At 38.3% G+C, this 14,434-nt stretch overlaps 1 protein-coding gene across 14 annotated transcripts in view; it reads right to left on the bottom strand.

Annotated features, from left to right (window-relative positions):
* RBPJ (recombination signal binding protein for immunoglobulin kappa J region) overlaps window positions 1-14,434 on the bottom strand; it is a 269,801-nt gene that overhangs the window by 68,216 nt on the left and 187,151 nt on the right. For 4 of the 14 annotated variants that reach the window (XM_063705225.1, XM_063705222.1, XM_063705223.1 and 1 more), the window contains exon 2: window positions 4,184-4,366. The exons of 8 other annotated variants lie outside the window; for them this stretch is intronic. In XM_063705225.1, the coding sequence (XP_063561295.1) occupies window positions 4,184-4,200 (17 nt within the window). In that variant the 5' untranslated portion in view covers window positions 4,201-4,366. Of the gene's footprint in view, window positions 1-72; window positions 94-4,183; window positions 4,367-9,428; window positions 9,514-14,434 lie in introns of those variants that run through there. 2 more of the 14 variants (XM_055385549.2, XM_063705227.1) reach the window with 2 other exon arrangements.

Raw genomic sequence — 14,434 nt, 5'->3', positions numbered from 1 at the left:
AAAGCAAGGGTAAATCCTTCCACAACTAGGATGTATTGTAAATTTCCTATGTATGAACCTTTAAATATTTACCGAGACAGGCTGGGGGCGGTGGCTCATGCCTGTAATCCCAGCACTTTGGGAGGCCGAGGCAGGCAGATCACGATTTCAGGAGATTGAGACCATCCTGGCTAACACGGTGAAACCCCGTCTCTACTAAAAATACAAAAAATTAGTCAGGCATGATGGCATGTGCCTGTAGTCCCAGCTACTCAGGAGGCTGAGGCAGAAGAATCACTTGAATCCAGGAGGCAGAGGTTGCAGTAGAGCTGAGATCATGTCACTGTCCTCCAGCCTGGGTGACAGAGCAAGACTCGGTCTCAAAAAAATAAAAAAAAAAAAATACATATATATATTTACCAGGGCAAACAAACACATACACATCACAAAACAATACAGCAACAAAAAAAAACAAAACAAAACCAAAGTTTTATAGCAAACTAACTGTTCTCTACCATCAGAAATAAACAAAACAAAACAAAACAAAACAAAAAAAACTACTGATCTGGTAATATTTGTCTTAGATATCTGAAGCTTTTGTGGCTGAGGTCAGCTTGGCAATATGAATTTATTAGACTGAGTTTCATAGTTTTCCAGTTGATAATCACTAGAAATTAGGTCTCTGCAATCCCATACATACACATGCCACTGACACAGAAGTTTTAGAAAGGTATATATTGTGTGATACATTCATAACATTTTCTATTTTGTTCTTTTCTGTTTCATTAGGGGTAGGGGGTTCACGGGAGGCAGCAACTTACTAAATTGATTCCAGAGTGTGCTACCACTGGCAGTTTGAAAACCACTGATCTATGAGTTGATAACCACCACAATACATGCCAAGGGGCAAGATACTACAACACTCTACTTAATAAAACAGCCTTGGTTAATGTTACTCAAAAGCCACTGCTGCTATGTTCTTCTACTCTCTATTCCTTAGATATTCTCTAACAACCTTTACTTCAAAAAACAAAAGTAAAAGATGGTAGGAGGTCCCTTGAAAGTAAAGTAGAGGATATGGCATACCATTAGAAAGCACACTGAAACTTATGCTGGTCACTTCCTCTCGGAAGGCAAAATAATATAAAACTAATACCACTTTTAAAGGATGTCTATGACTAAGGGAAACATACACGTAGTGGAACTAAACAATATCCACATAAATGTGGATATATTTTATTTCAATCTTTTGATAAAACTAAACAGAAGTTTTAAGAAATACATTCTTTTCTATATTCAATGCACTGATATTTTATTTTCTATGCTAATACATGCTTTAATGCCGGTCATAACCCACTGAATTTATTTCTTGACCCACTCATGAATGTGCTGAAGCCTGCAATTTGAAAAACACAGCTTTAGAAAACACACACATCACCCCAGCAGGATAAGATGATCATGGATAAAGTAGCAGACTCCAGTGGCCACCTTCTTTCACTGATGAGAAAAAGCCCAAAAAATTGAAAACATCAGTCAAATAGTGATGGCTTATTTTACTCTAGGAATAGCATAAAAGAGTACAAGACTCAGTCAGGGTAAGAAAAATGTAATAGCGTACCCTCTACAAAAAAAAATCTAATCTGGCATTTAATAATCATCAACACTTAATCTGACACTGGCTTCCTACATGCCCAAACCTGCACTGTGTGTATATATATAATTATCTATATATAAATCATATTATATAATTATATAACAATATGCTTATTTTTCTAATATATAAATTTATGGGTTTTTTCAAGTCACTCTTAGAACTTGTCACAATAACAAGGGAAGGATTAGATTTGAAATGCAGGTGAGGTGACCCCAGGATCTAAGTAAGCTCTTAACCACAAAGTTATAAAGACTTCCAGGCCGGGCACAGTGGCTCACACCTATAATCCCAGCACTTCGGGAGGCCGACATGGGCAGATCAGGAGTTCGAGACCAGCCTGGCCAACATAGTGAAACCCCGTCTCTACTAAAAATACAAAAAATTAGCTGGGCATGGTGGCTCGCGCCTGTAATCCCAGCTACTGGGGAGGCTGAGGCAGGAGAATTGCTTGAACCGGGAGGTAGTGGTTGCAGTGAGCCGAGATCACACAATTGCACTCCAGCCTGAGCAACAGAGCAAGACTCCATTTCAAGAAAGAAAAAAAAAAAGAAAATGAAAAAGAAAAAAAAGAAAGTCTTCCAAAGAGAACAGGACTTCCCAACTCTAGCTGTACATCAAAAACCTCTGCGGAGTTAAAACAAAACAAATGGATTCTCAAGTGCTACCCCAAAAAGAAATGTTAAAGTTGAGATAGCAAGTATTATAAAGAAACAATTTTGTAAACAACACATTGAACACTATCCTGAAACCATTATGTCCAAGAATATCTTTTTGGAGGGTGGATACTATTCTGTCCCATCAGACATAAAATTCCTGATTGAACTGATTGATTGCCTTGGCTAATAAGCAGATGATTCTATCTCGGAACTTGATTAGATCACTGTCATCATAGACTAGAGTTTAATATAAAGCAGTTTCATCTTACTTTAACAACTAAATTCCATTAAGAATATAACTGCTAACATACCAAAAGGATTTTAACATTAAGGTAGACTAACTGACAAAAATCATGGACTATACCAGTGTATTTCTATTACACTTATCTACCCATGATTTATTTAAACCTGTCTTCCCAATATTGTTTCTTTTATTACCTAAAAGAGAGTTCTGAATCTGATGTAACATTAATGAATTCAGCATTCTTCACTCACTTCTACTACTCTTTAAAAAGAACATTTAATACCAAACACACAGTACGAAAATCAGGTTTCCAAGATTTCGCATAATTAAGAAAATTTTCATTACATCACTCAAAATTTTATAAAAATAAAAACTTAAAAGGTTTTTGATTAAGTAGGTATTATGAAGACTAGAATTACTATACTAGTAACCACAAGTAACAGCAAAACTATATACCACAAACACATGAATAACTGCATGCATACATTGTTAAATAAATAATAATCACAATATTAATTTTTTAAATTACTCATCTTTGGCCAGGCGTGGTGGCTCATGCCTGTAATCCCAGCACTTTGGGATGCTGAGGCAGGCAGATCACCTGAGGTCAGGAGTTCGAGACCAGCCTGACAAATATGGTGACACCCCGTCTCTACTAAAAATACAAAAATGAGCAGGGCGTGGTGGCGGGCACCTGTAGTCCCAGCTACTCGGAAGGCTGAGACAGGAGAATTGCTTGAACCCAGGAGGCAGAGGCTGCAGTGAGCCAAGATCGTGCCACTGCACTCCAGCCTGGACAACAGAGCAAGAATCGGTCTCAACAAAAAAATAAATAATAGGCTGGGCACAGTGGCTCACGCCTGTAGTCCCAGCACTTTCGGAGGCCGAAGCGGGTGGATCACGAGGTCAGGAGTTCGAGACCAGCCTGGCCAATATGGTGAAACCCTGTCTCTACTAAAAATACGAAAATTAGCCAGGTATAGTGGTGAGTGCCTGTAGTTCCAGCTACTCAGGAAGCTGAGGCAGAAGAATTGGTTGAACCCAGGAGGTGGACGTTGCAGTGAGCCGAGATAGTGCCACTGCACTCCAGCTCAGACGACAGAGCAAGACTCCATCTCAAAAAGAAATAAATAAAAATAAAAAATAAATAAATAACTCATTATCCTTTAAGTGAAAATTCTTTGGAAAAGAAAAAACTGTACTAAATGGCCCAAATAATAATTGTTTTGTTTGATCAAATTAGTAACCCAACTGAAGACTTCATCCAACTATTTCCTGTTCAGGCTACCATAAAATGACAGTTCTGTAGAGAACTAGTCTATGATGTAAAAGATAATTACAGAGTAATACATGAATAATGCCTAAACTATTTGGTGAATGAAATTACAGCCCATTACTATAAAAACTTAGGGAAAATACTTACAGTATCCTCCACAACCATATATCATAAAGGAAAAAGAAAATCCATGGGTTTTTGTAACAAAAAATACTACCATAAATCCATAACCACATCTATAATCAAAAGTTATATAACTTAAATATGTAATAACTAAATACAGAATATCCTAAATATGCATTAACTAAATACAGAATCATGAGTGTTCATTCTATCCATGACCTTGGGGTCACTGGGAGATTTCTAAAGCATACCTTTTAATCCACGCCATGGTACTTCAAGAACATGTTAAGGTAAGTCACAGCTTGGAACACTTCGATGCACCTCAAAACACCTCAGCCAGTGTATCTGTATCATTCTCCTTTCGTTTTGAGATCATAATGGTTCCGAAGAACTATAATGCTTCCATTTGAATGATAGTCTCATAATTTCAATGACTTAAAAACAAAAACAAAAAATAAGGCCTTAAGTGTTGGTATGTTAAACTGCTAGTGCACTGTGTTAACTGCTGCCATGACTAAGAAAAACAAAAAAGCTGCTGCTACCCTGTGTAACACTGTCATTTTTAATGTGAACCCTCATATGAATGAGGAATAGAGTGACAGTCCTTGCTTTATCGAGATCTTTCTAGTAAAACCCCACAAATCTCTTTGCCCCAATTGTTTCTTCAATTTTCTTCCCAGGGAATAAAAATTACTTAAAAGACTGGTCTGAAGACTTGCTAGGTGCTAGGTCTGCTTCTCAACGACCACTATTCTATTCTGTGAATGAGGGCCAGAAATCACCTGTACACCTGTCTAAAAGGAAACTGATTAATAGACTAGGCAGGGGATCCTTCAAACAATGCTCTTCCTGATGCTGTTATTAATGAATCTGGTTAATTCCATGGACGTCATTAAACTGAAAACAGCTCCAGTTTCTAAAGATTACTTCTATAGTAGCATTTATAAAAATGAACAGACAGACGGCTAACCATCAGGTTTTACTGCCATTCTCTGATTGACTTGGCAGGTATCTGTTCCTTTCCTCCTAACCCCACCCCACCTTTCCTACATAAAAACATAAAAAATATTTCATTTTTAGAAATGGTATAGTAAGAAGTGTATGTATCACATTTTAAATCTACTAAGAATTCACACTGCTTTTACCACAAGTGTGGCATCATGTAGCTACAAGAAAGAACACTCAAGCTACACAAAGTAAAACTGATAACTGATCAATAAATATATTCATTTACTGTCATAAAGCAATTTAAATTACTTTAAGATGACTGATAAGGCAAATTTTTAATACACGCAAGCCATAAAAAGAGCTTCCTAGGAAAGAAGTAGATGAAAACAGCTTTACACAAGCTGTTCCACTCTAGGCATGTGGAACACCTTGTGTAAAGAATGAAGATGAAAGTTTCCCAGCTAGGGCTAAAAAGCATGTGCTAAGGAGAAAATGAAACTATTTCCTGGTTGAAAGAGTAGATGTAACTGATGAAAATCTTTCAATACACTGTCAGAAAAAATTACGTATTTTTAAGATTTAGATTTACTGCAGATTGTGGGGAATGCAGACTATAAAATGTAGGTCACTCTTCAGAAAGCTGATAATGGTGACAGAATTATATATAGTGAAAGAACTCTACCAGAGTAGGTGGGAAGAAACTAATGAAGAACAGAAACAAGGGACCTGATCCAATGAAATCTCTGCCTGTAGCCACAACCGTCTTTTCAAACTGATGATTTTAGCCCATTCGTCCATCCCTCTGGCCCCTTCCCATTCCTCCTTAAAACAACCTAATGGCTCTGAATGTGACACACACACACACACACGCACACACACACACTCACTCCTGAAAGGATATCACATTGTTTCCTACACTCTGCTCCTCCAGACAAATGTATCCTTCACAGAACTACAAATCTTTATTTTATCTGTAGTTGCACTCTATTTTTATCTTCAGTAATGTGTATTAAAAACCCTATGAGGCCGGGAGCGGTGGCTCACGCCTATAATCCCAGCACTTTGGGAGGCCAAGGTGGGCGGATCACCTGAGGTCAGGAGTTTGAGACCAGCCTGGCCAACATGGTGAAACCCTATCTCTACTAAAAATACCAAAAGAAAAAAAAAAAACAAAAACCCAAACATTAGCTGGTCATAGTGACGCGCACCTGTAGTCCCAGCTACTCAGGAGGCTGAGGCAGGACCTGGGAAGCAGAGGTTGCAGTGAGCTGAGATCACACAACTACACTCCAGCCTGGGTGACAAAGTGAGACTCTGTCTCAAAAAAAAAAAAAGCACCTACGAAACTGTCTAGAAAACATTCTGCTTCCATGCTGGTTACTACAGTCTCCTTCCTTTACTATGCTGTGAGGTCCCAAGGGTATAACTTTTGTCTTTCACCTCTGTAAACCTATCATCACTTTACCACCAAAGCCCGCCAACACAATAGGCACTAGAAACTGCTAAATATGTGAAAATGTTACGACTGTACTTCGAATATATGATTGATAAGCTAAATATAGAAAGTTCATGATGGCAGGTATATCTGATATGCCATTAAACACAGTAGGTACACAAATATTTGTTGAATGAATGGAAGAAAATACTTAGGAATGGCTCTTCCAGGCAGGATAGGGAAAAATACACATTCACTGCTAAATGATATTAAGAATCTAAAATGATTTTTGGTATATCCAATTTTCAATTTTAAAATTAACTTATTTGGTGGATTATATTAATATTTTGAGAATTGTATTTACATCAAAATTCACATTTATAATTCAAAACTTTGTATATATTAATACACTAAAAATACACTGTGATGCCAGTATCAAGGAGAGCAAAGGCTCTGAAAGCGGAAAAATTAAATTAACATAAATAAGGCCCACTTTTTTGATGACTAAATTCTGATTATTTTGTTTTGGTTTTGACTACTGAATTTACAACACACAATATTTATGAAATTATGAGATCAAATAACTGCTAGCAAACTACTGCTAAAGCATAAACTTCAGGAAAGTAGTTAGAAACAGATGCCAATAACTAATGTTTTTCTAAACAGCCTCATATAATAATCTGAAATGACAACAATGAAGGTGTTATAATGGTCATTGCAATACTGATTATTAGGAAAGGTTTGGGTATTTCTTTCCAACACAGGGGAATGGTTAAATTATGACACACCCATACAATGGAAACGTTCGTTAAATAATACTGAAATAACATGGTAATATGTTAATTACATATGATTACCTAACTACATATAGTATTTTCCTACATATTTTTGTATGTCTATTTATACATTTTAATCAGGACAGAAATTTTAAAATACATTTAATAAATATAAATATGTACGTTCCATGAGATCAAGAAAAATTTTCAGATGTGTACATTCCTGTACCTCCAGCACTTATGACAGCACCTTGACAAAGGTGTTAAGAGTGGCAGCAAAGCTTAAGAGAAGATTGTCTGGATCTGATTCCTAGATCCTCTACTCACTAGCTATGAGACTTCAGGCAAGTTACTTAACTTCTAGGTGACTTACTTTCTCCTTTTGAAAAACTGGGATAAAAATAGTGGAAGGGGGAAAAGACTTAATACATGTAAGGCACTTAGAACAATATCTGGAACATAATGATGACACAGTGAACTGGGAAAATGGGCAGCAGTGAACCCATTCCCTCAAACCTGAATAAATGAATGGACTTTTTTTTTTTTTTTAAGAGACAAGATCTTGCTTTGTTACCCAGGCTGTAGTGCAGTGGCACAATTACGGCTCACTGCAGCCTCAACCTCCTGGGCTCAAGTAATCCTCATGCCTCAGCCTCCTGAGTAGCTGGAACTATAGGCATGCACCACATACCCCACTAACTTTTTTTTTTTTTTTTTTTTTTTTTTGCAGAGATGGGGTCTTGCTATGCTGCCAGGCTGGTCTCAAACTCCTGGCCTCAAGTGATCCTCCTACCTTGGCCTCCCAAACTGCTGGGTTTATAGGCATGAGGCACTGCACCTGGACTGAGTGGACTCTTTTTAAAATACAGAAAGAAATGTTAGTAAAGTCACCTGTGTGGGAACTCAAAGACTAGAACATATATTACACCTTCACTGTTTTGGACACTTCAAAGTGCACGTAATTTTGTGCCTATTACACTTCCTTATGGTAATCCAATTACCATATATTAAGAATCTCAGGTCTTCTATTAACTATACTAAACCTTTGACCATTATGGTACTTACTACTAGTAGGATACATATTTTATGCTATTTTTCCAATGGTCATGATATATTTGCACAGTACAACGTATGGTCTTCTGTAATCATCCTTTTAACGACCAACACTATTTTGTAACAATGGATCTATATAAGAGTGCAGTGGTTTGTAGAGTTTTATCAAACTCAATTTTATTATATTCATTCTTTAATAACTAGGCAATTCACTCTCTGATCATTAAAAAAATACACACACACACACAAGAATACCCCCTCAAAAACATACCAAAACACACCTGAGCATAAGTAACCCAAGTTACTTATGAGTGGATTTTAAATGTGGTATATGCATAGAATGGAATACTATTCTGCTTTAAAAAGAAACAAAATTCTGACAACGCTACATGGATGAACCTTGAAGACATTATGGTAAGAGAAGTAAGCCAGTCGCAAAAAGACAAACACCACATGATTCCACTTACATGAAGTGCCTAGAGTAGTCAAATTCATAGAGACAAAAAGAATGGTGGTTACCAGGGACCTGGGGGCAATGGGGAGTTATTTAATGGGTTAGGAGTTTCAGTTCAGGCAGATGAAAACAGCTGTGGAGATGGATGGTAGTGATAGTTGCACAGCACCGTGAATGTACTTACTACCACTAAACTGTACAATTTAAAATTGTTTAAATAGTAAATTTTATTTATGTATATTTTGCCACAATAAATAAACTGAACACACCTGATGAGATACACAAATAGTGGATAGTAACTTACTTTTTTCCTTATATTTTGACAAATTTTCTAAATATTTCCTTTGTTTTGCAAATCGAACCTATTTCTATCTTCGTTAAGTGGCACTACTCACCCTCCCAGACAGCCACAACATTCAACCATTTTCCTTCCCATCCTAAGCCAAGTCTTACAAACTGATTTTAACTCTGTAACACTACTTGAATTTGATGCCTTTCTTTTATTTCTAATGCCTCGGCCTTCATTAAGTTCTTCCTTACAGCACAGGATCACTGTAACAGTCCTATAGTCAATCACCTATCCTCAAAAGCCTAGCCTTCACAATTATCACTAGCTATTTTCTTGAAATAAAGCTCTAGTTTTAAAACCTTTACAAAGGGTTCCACTGTTTCTTCAAGTTTAAAGTTCTAAGCAAAACATTAAAAAATACTTTTTTGTCTGATCTAACCTACCTTTTTGGGCTCACCTTCACAAGACCCTTCTGCTTCCCATACTCTACACCAGATTCTTTACCCCCTTTTTCCTCACCATCCCCACCAGGCTCTGCTACCTCCATGCTTGTATGCACACTTCTCCATGTGGAATCCTCTTCCTTCCAACTTCGAATGATATCTATTCGATTCTCAGACACTGCTATATGATAAAAGAAACATAAGAACAACTTGGCAGTATCTATCAAAAGTATAACTGCACATATCGTTGCAACTAGCAATTTCACTTCTAAGTATCTGTCCTACAAAAATACTTAAACATACGGGACACGAAGATATTCACTGCAGTGTTGTTTCTAAAAGAGAAAAACATCTAGTTGGGCACCAAATCGGAACTGGCTAAATATATTGTTACAACTATATTATGGATATGGAATACTACACAAAATTATGAGGGGGGGCAACCCTAAATATACACTGATAAGAAAAGAACTAAAGAAGAATTATAAATTTTAAAAGTAAAGAAAACCCAAACTGTATTTATACACTTTTATGTATTTTTAAGTACACAAAGAATTTGTCTGGGAGAATATATTCAAATTTGTAACAGTGGTTATCTCTGGGGAAGGAAACGAAATTTGTGCAACATTTCAAATGGGTTACAAACAGACAGGAAGAAGCTAAACAGATTCACTCTCCTACTTTCTCACTCCCAGTCTATTTGGCCTGATCTAGCTCCGACTCTACTTAGCTACTGATACAAAACTTAAGCTGAATGGCAGTAGCTACACAGAGCCCAAGTGCATGTGCAGCCTGTCTTGGCAGACTTACCTAGGCCACAAGCTCCCTAGCTAAAAGTACTCACAGCTGCCAGTGACACACTCTGCAGGTCCAGCTCTAGCAGAGGTGAGAAAATAGCCACATTCTTACTGGGACTCTACTCAGGCTTACCTTTCTATTGATGTTCTGTTTTCTTCCAGTTAAAGGAATGTTTACCAACATGGGCACTCGTGGTTTTTGAACAAATTCATCTCTAACAAGAACCACATCCTGAATTGGCAGGAGGGTCAGAGGACAGTCAGTACTCAGGTATTCCTTAACAAAATCTCTTGCCCCCAAATTTCCAGAATTCATCTTCCTCTAACATAGTTAAAAAGTTTAAAACTGAGAGGTGGAAGAAGAAATCCCTTCCTGAAGCTTTCACTGGAATCCCCAGTCTGAATTAACCATCCCCTCTTCTTGTGTACCTCAATGCTCCTTGGGAAATGCCTGTTATATGAGCTATGGTGTTCTTCCTTACAGTTTGTGTGAGTGTACCTGCAGTCCCCAATGGGGCACAAACTATCAAGGGCCAGACTGTCTTCACTTATGTTTTATATAACTCAAGGTGTTCAAAGTTCTTATCTGTTAATGAGGCTTTTTTGTTGGCAGGAGAGGGCTTAGGGTTTTGATGTTTTAAGAGATGGGGTCTTGCTCTGTTGCCCAGGCTGGAGTGCAGTAGCACAGATCATAGCCCACTGCAGCCCTGAACTCCTGGGGCTCAAGGGATCCTCCTGTGTGGCTGGGACTACAGACATGCACCCCCACACCCATTTTTTTTTTTTTTTTGTAGAAATGAAGTCTTGCTATGTTGCCCAGGATGGTCTCAAATTCCTGGACACATGCAATCCTACCTTGGCCTTGTGAGATTACAGGTGTGAGCTACCACACTTAGCCTTATAATAGGTTTTTAAGAAATGTCTCCTGAGTAGAATTTAAAATAGTTCAGTGCATGATGTTTGACAAGTTCACAGATGGGATGTATTTAACTTCAGAATAAAAATGTTAGTACGCAGCCTAGGCAACAAAAAATAAAATATATATATAGTCGGGCCATATGGTACACACCTATAGTCCCAGCTCCTGGGGGATTGGGGGAGGTGGGCAGTGGCTTAGGTAGGAAGACTGCTTGAGTCTAGGAGGTTGAGGCTGCTGTGAGCCATGATCTCACCACTGCCCTCTACCCTATACAAGAGAAAACAAGACCAAAAAAATACGGCAGGAGACAATATTAAATCAAATAAGAAAAACAAGTTTTAAATCAAGTTTTATTTCAAATTATTTCATTAAATGAGAGTTTTGAGCTGGAAGAGAGAATATAAGCCTGAAAAACCACTACATGTCACAGGCAAAGTAGAAAAGTATAAAAATTTTTAATGGTATTTAAATAGAAAACAGTCCATCTCTATTTGTACCCAAAGGAAAAAAGCCTGTATCCCCTTTACATCACAATAATCTAAATACAATTACAGTTTCTGTATATTGTAATTATTTGATCAGTTTCCCATGTAAAATCTCTTTGCCGGCCAGGCATGGTGGCTCGTGCCTGTAATTGCAGCACTTTGGGAGGCCAAGGCGACCCGATCATTTGAGGTCAGGAGTTCATGACCAGCCTGGCCAACACGGAGAAACCCCGTCTCTACTAAAAATACAAAAATTAGCTGGGTGTGGTGGCAGGAGCCTGTAGTCCCAGCTACCTGGGAGGCTGAAGCAGGAGAATCGGTTGAACCCAGGAAGTGGAGGTGGCAATAAGCTGAGATCATACCACTGCACTGCCTGGGTAACAGAGCAAGACTCCATCTCAAAAAAAAAAAAAAAAAAAAAAAAAAAAAAAAAAAAAAAAAAAAAAAAAAACAGAAATCTTTTTGCCAATAAATAAAAATACAAATTGCTAATTTACTACATTTTTTATGTTTTCCTTGTGATCTATATTTGATGGTGAAACAAAAATCCTGCCTTCTAGTAAATATTTTGTATTTAAATAAAATTGGGATATAAAAATAACATGAAAACATTAAGCTTGCTGAAAACAGTCCCCGGTGGCTGTATAAATTATCTCATGATCTAAAGAATATGGCCGGGTGGGGTGGCTCAGGCCTGTAATCCCAGCACTTTGGGAGGCCGAGGCGGGTGGATCACGAGGTCAGGAGATCGAGACCATCCTGGCTAACATGGTGAAACCCCGTCTCTACTAAAAAATACAAAAAATTAGCTGGGCATGGTGGCATGCGCCTGTAGTCCCAGCTACTCGGGAGGCTGAGGCAGGAGAATGGCGTGAACCCGGGAGGGGGAGCTTGCAGTGAGCCGAGATCACGCCACTGCACTCCATCCTGGGCGGACAGAGCGAGACTCTGTCTCCAAAAACAAACAAACAAACAAACAAAAAAACACAAAAGAATACTGTGGCAGGGCACAGTAGCTTACACCTGTAATCCCAGCACTTTGGGAGGCCAAGGCAGGCGGATCACCTGAGGTCCAGGAATTCAAGACCAGCCTGACCAACATGGTGAAACCCCATCTCTACTAAAAATACAAAAAAATTAGCCAGGCGTGGTGGTGGGTGCCTGTAATCCCAGCTACTCGGGAGGCTGAGGCAGGAGAATTGCTTGAACCCAGGAGGCAGAGGTTGCAGTGAGCCAAGATCGCACCACTACACACCAGCTTGGGTGTGACAGAGCAAGACTCTGTCAAAAAAAAAAAAAAAAAAAGAATACTGTGAATTATAAGAACAATTGCAAATAAGATTTATTAGTATATTTGAAGTATAAAAAGGTTGTCTAATATTTTAAATGTATTATCTCATTTATTTACTACCAAACCTATGAGATAGGCATAATAATTACATTTTATAGACACACAAACTGAGGTTAAAGTTGTGACGTAACTTGCAGGAAGAGACATTTAAGTGGCAGAACCAGAATTCAAAGCCTGGTCTCTCTGATTCCAAAAACAAATACCTGCCGCTGCATGCATTTAACAAATCAAATCAAAACACAAAGTTTGTTCTGATACAATGTATGTTTCCTTGCTGGGATCTGCTGCATAGGCAGCATAGGGGAATGAGGTTGACATAAATGAAAATCATGTTACTTCATAGACAATTTTTCCTAGCATATTAAAGTTTTGAAGCAACTGGAAATAAACCTTTCATGATTAAAGAAAAAAACCTTAGCAACAGGTGAATATTTTAAGAAAAAAGGCTGAAAATATACAAGTGCCTCTCTTTGTTGCAAGTAGTAGCTGATGTAGTAACTTCAGGAATTGCTACACTTTCCACCGGGTTTTGCTATACTTTCCTTTCCACTGGATTTTTTAGGAATTGTTACACTTTCCACTATTTAACAAAGCTACCAGTACATAAGAAGCTGGAAAACAAAAACAAAGCTTACTAAAACAATGGATTAATGATGAAGGCTACATGCTGGATTAGATTTTAATTTTAATGAAAATGGTCTCTAAGAAGCAATGTCCTCCCAGAACTTACATGGCAGTATAACAGACTTCTGCAGGCATTAGACAAAACAAGCCCTATGAACCTTCAGTACCCATGGTCCTACCAGAACGCCACGGATAGATTTTGTTTGATTTTGTTTGAGGTTTTTGTTGTTGTTTGAGACAGAGTTTCACTCTGTGGCCCAGGCTGAAGTGCAATGACGCGATCTGGGCTCACTGCAACCTCCGCCTCCCAGGTTCAAGTGATTCTCCTTCCTAGGTCTCAAGCTCCTGACCTCAGGTGATGCACCCACCTCAGCCTCCCAAAGTGCTGGGATTACAGGTGTGAGCCACCACGCCCAGCCTTGATTGAATTTTTAATGATGTGAGTGCTATGGTTTGAATGTTTGTGTCCCCCTACAAGAGATATATTGAAATCCTGACCCCTAACGTCACAATATCAGGAGGGAAGCCCTTTGGGAGGTGATTAGGTCATAAGGGCACAGCTCTCATGAATGGGATTAGTGTCCTTATAAAAGAGGCTTGAGAGAGATCCTTCACCCCCTATTCCACCATGTGTAGATACAGCTAGAAGACACCATCTATGAACCACAGCAGGGACCTTCACCAGACACTGAATCTTCTGGCACCTTAGTCTTGGACTGTGAGAAATAAATTCTATTGTTCATAAGCTACCTAGTTTACGGTATTCTGTTATAATAGCCCAAAAAGACAAAGACAGTAAGGTAAACTCCCATTATATAGAGAAAATAATGCTAAAACTGCTACCATTAGGACAAGGCTGCAGGAGTATACATTAATGCTACTCTGAATTGAAAACAATTTAAATACACAAAGATCAATGTCAGTTCAC

Source organism: Gorilla gorilla, chromosome 3 (genome assembly GCF_029281585.2).
Source record: "Gorilla gorilla gorilla isolate KB3781 chromosome 3, NHGRI_mGorGor1-v2.1_pri, whole genome shotgun sequence".
Lineage (NCBI taxonomy): Eukaryota > Metazoa > Chordata > Mammalia > Primates > Hominidae > Gorilla > Gorilla gorilla.
The sequence above is the reverse complement of the archived record's forward strand: the minus strand, read 5'-3'. Positions and strand labels throughout refer to the sequence as shown.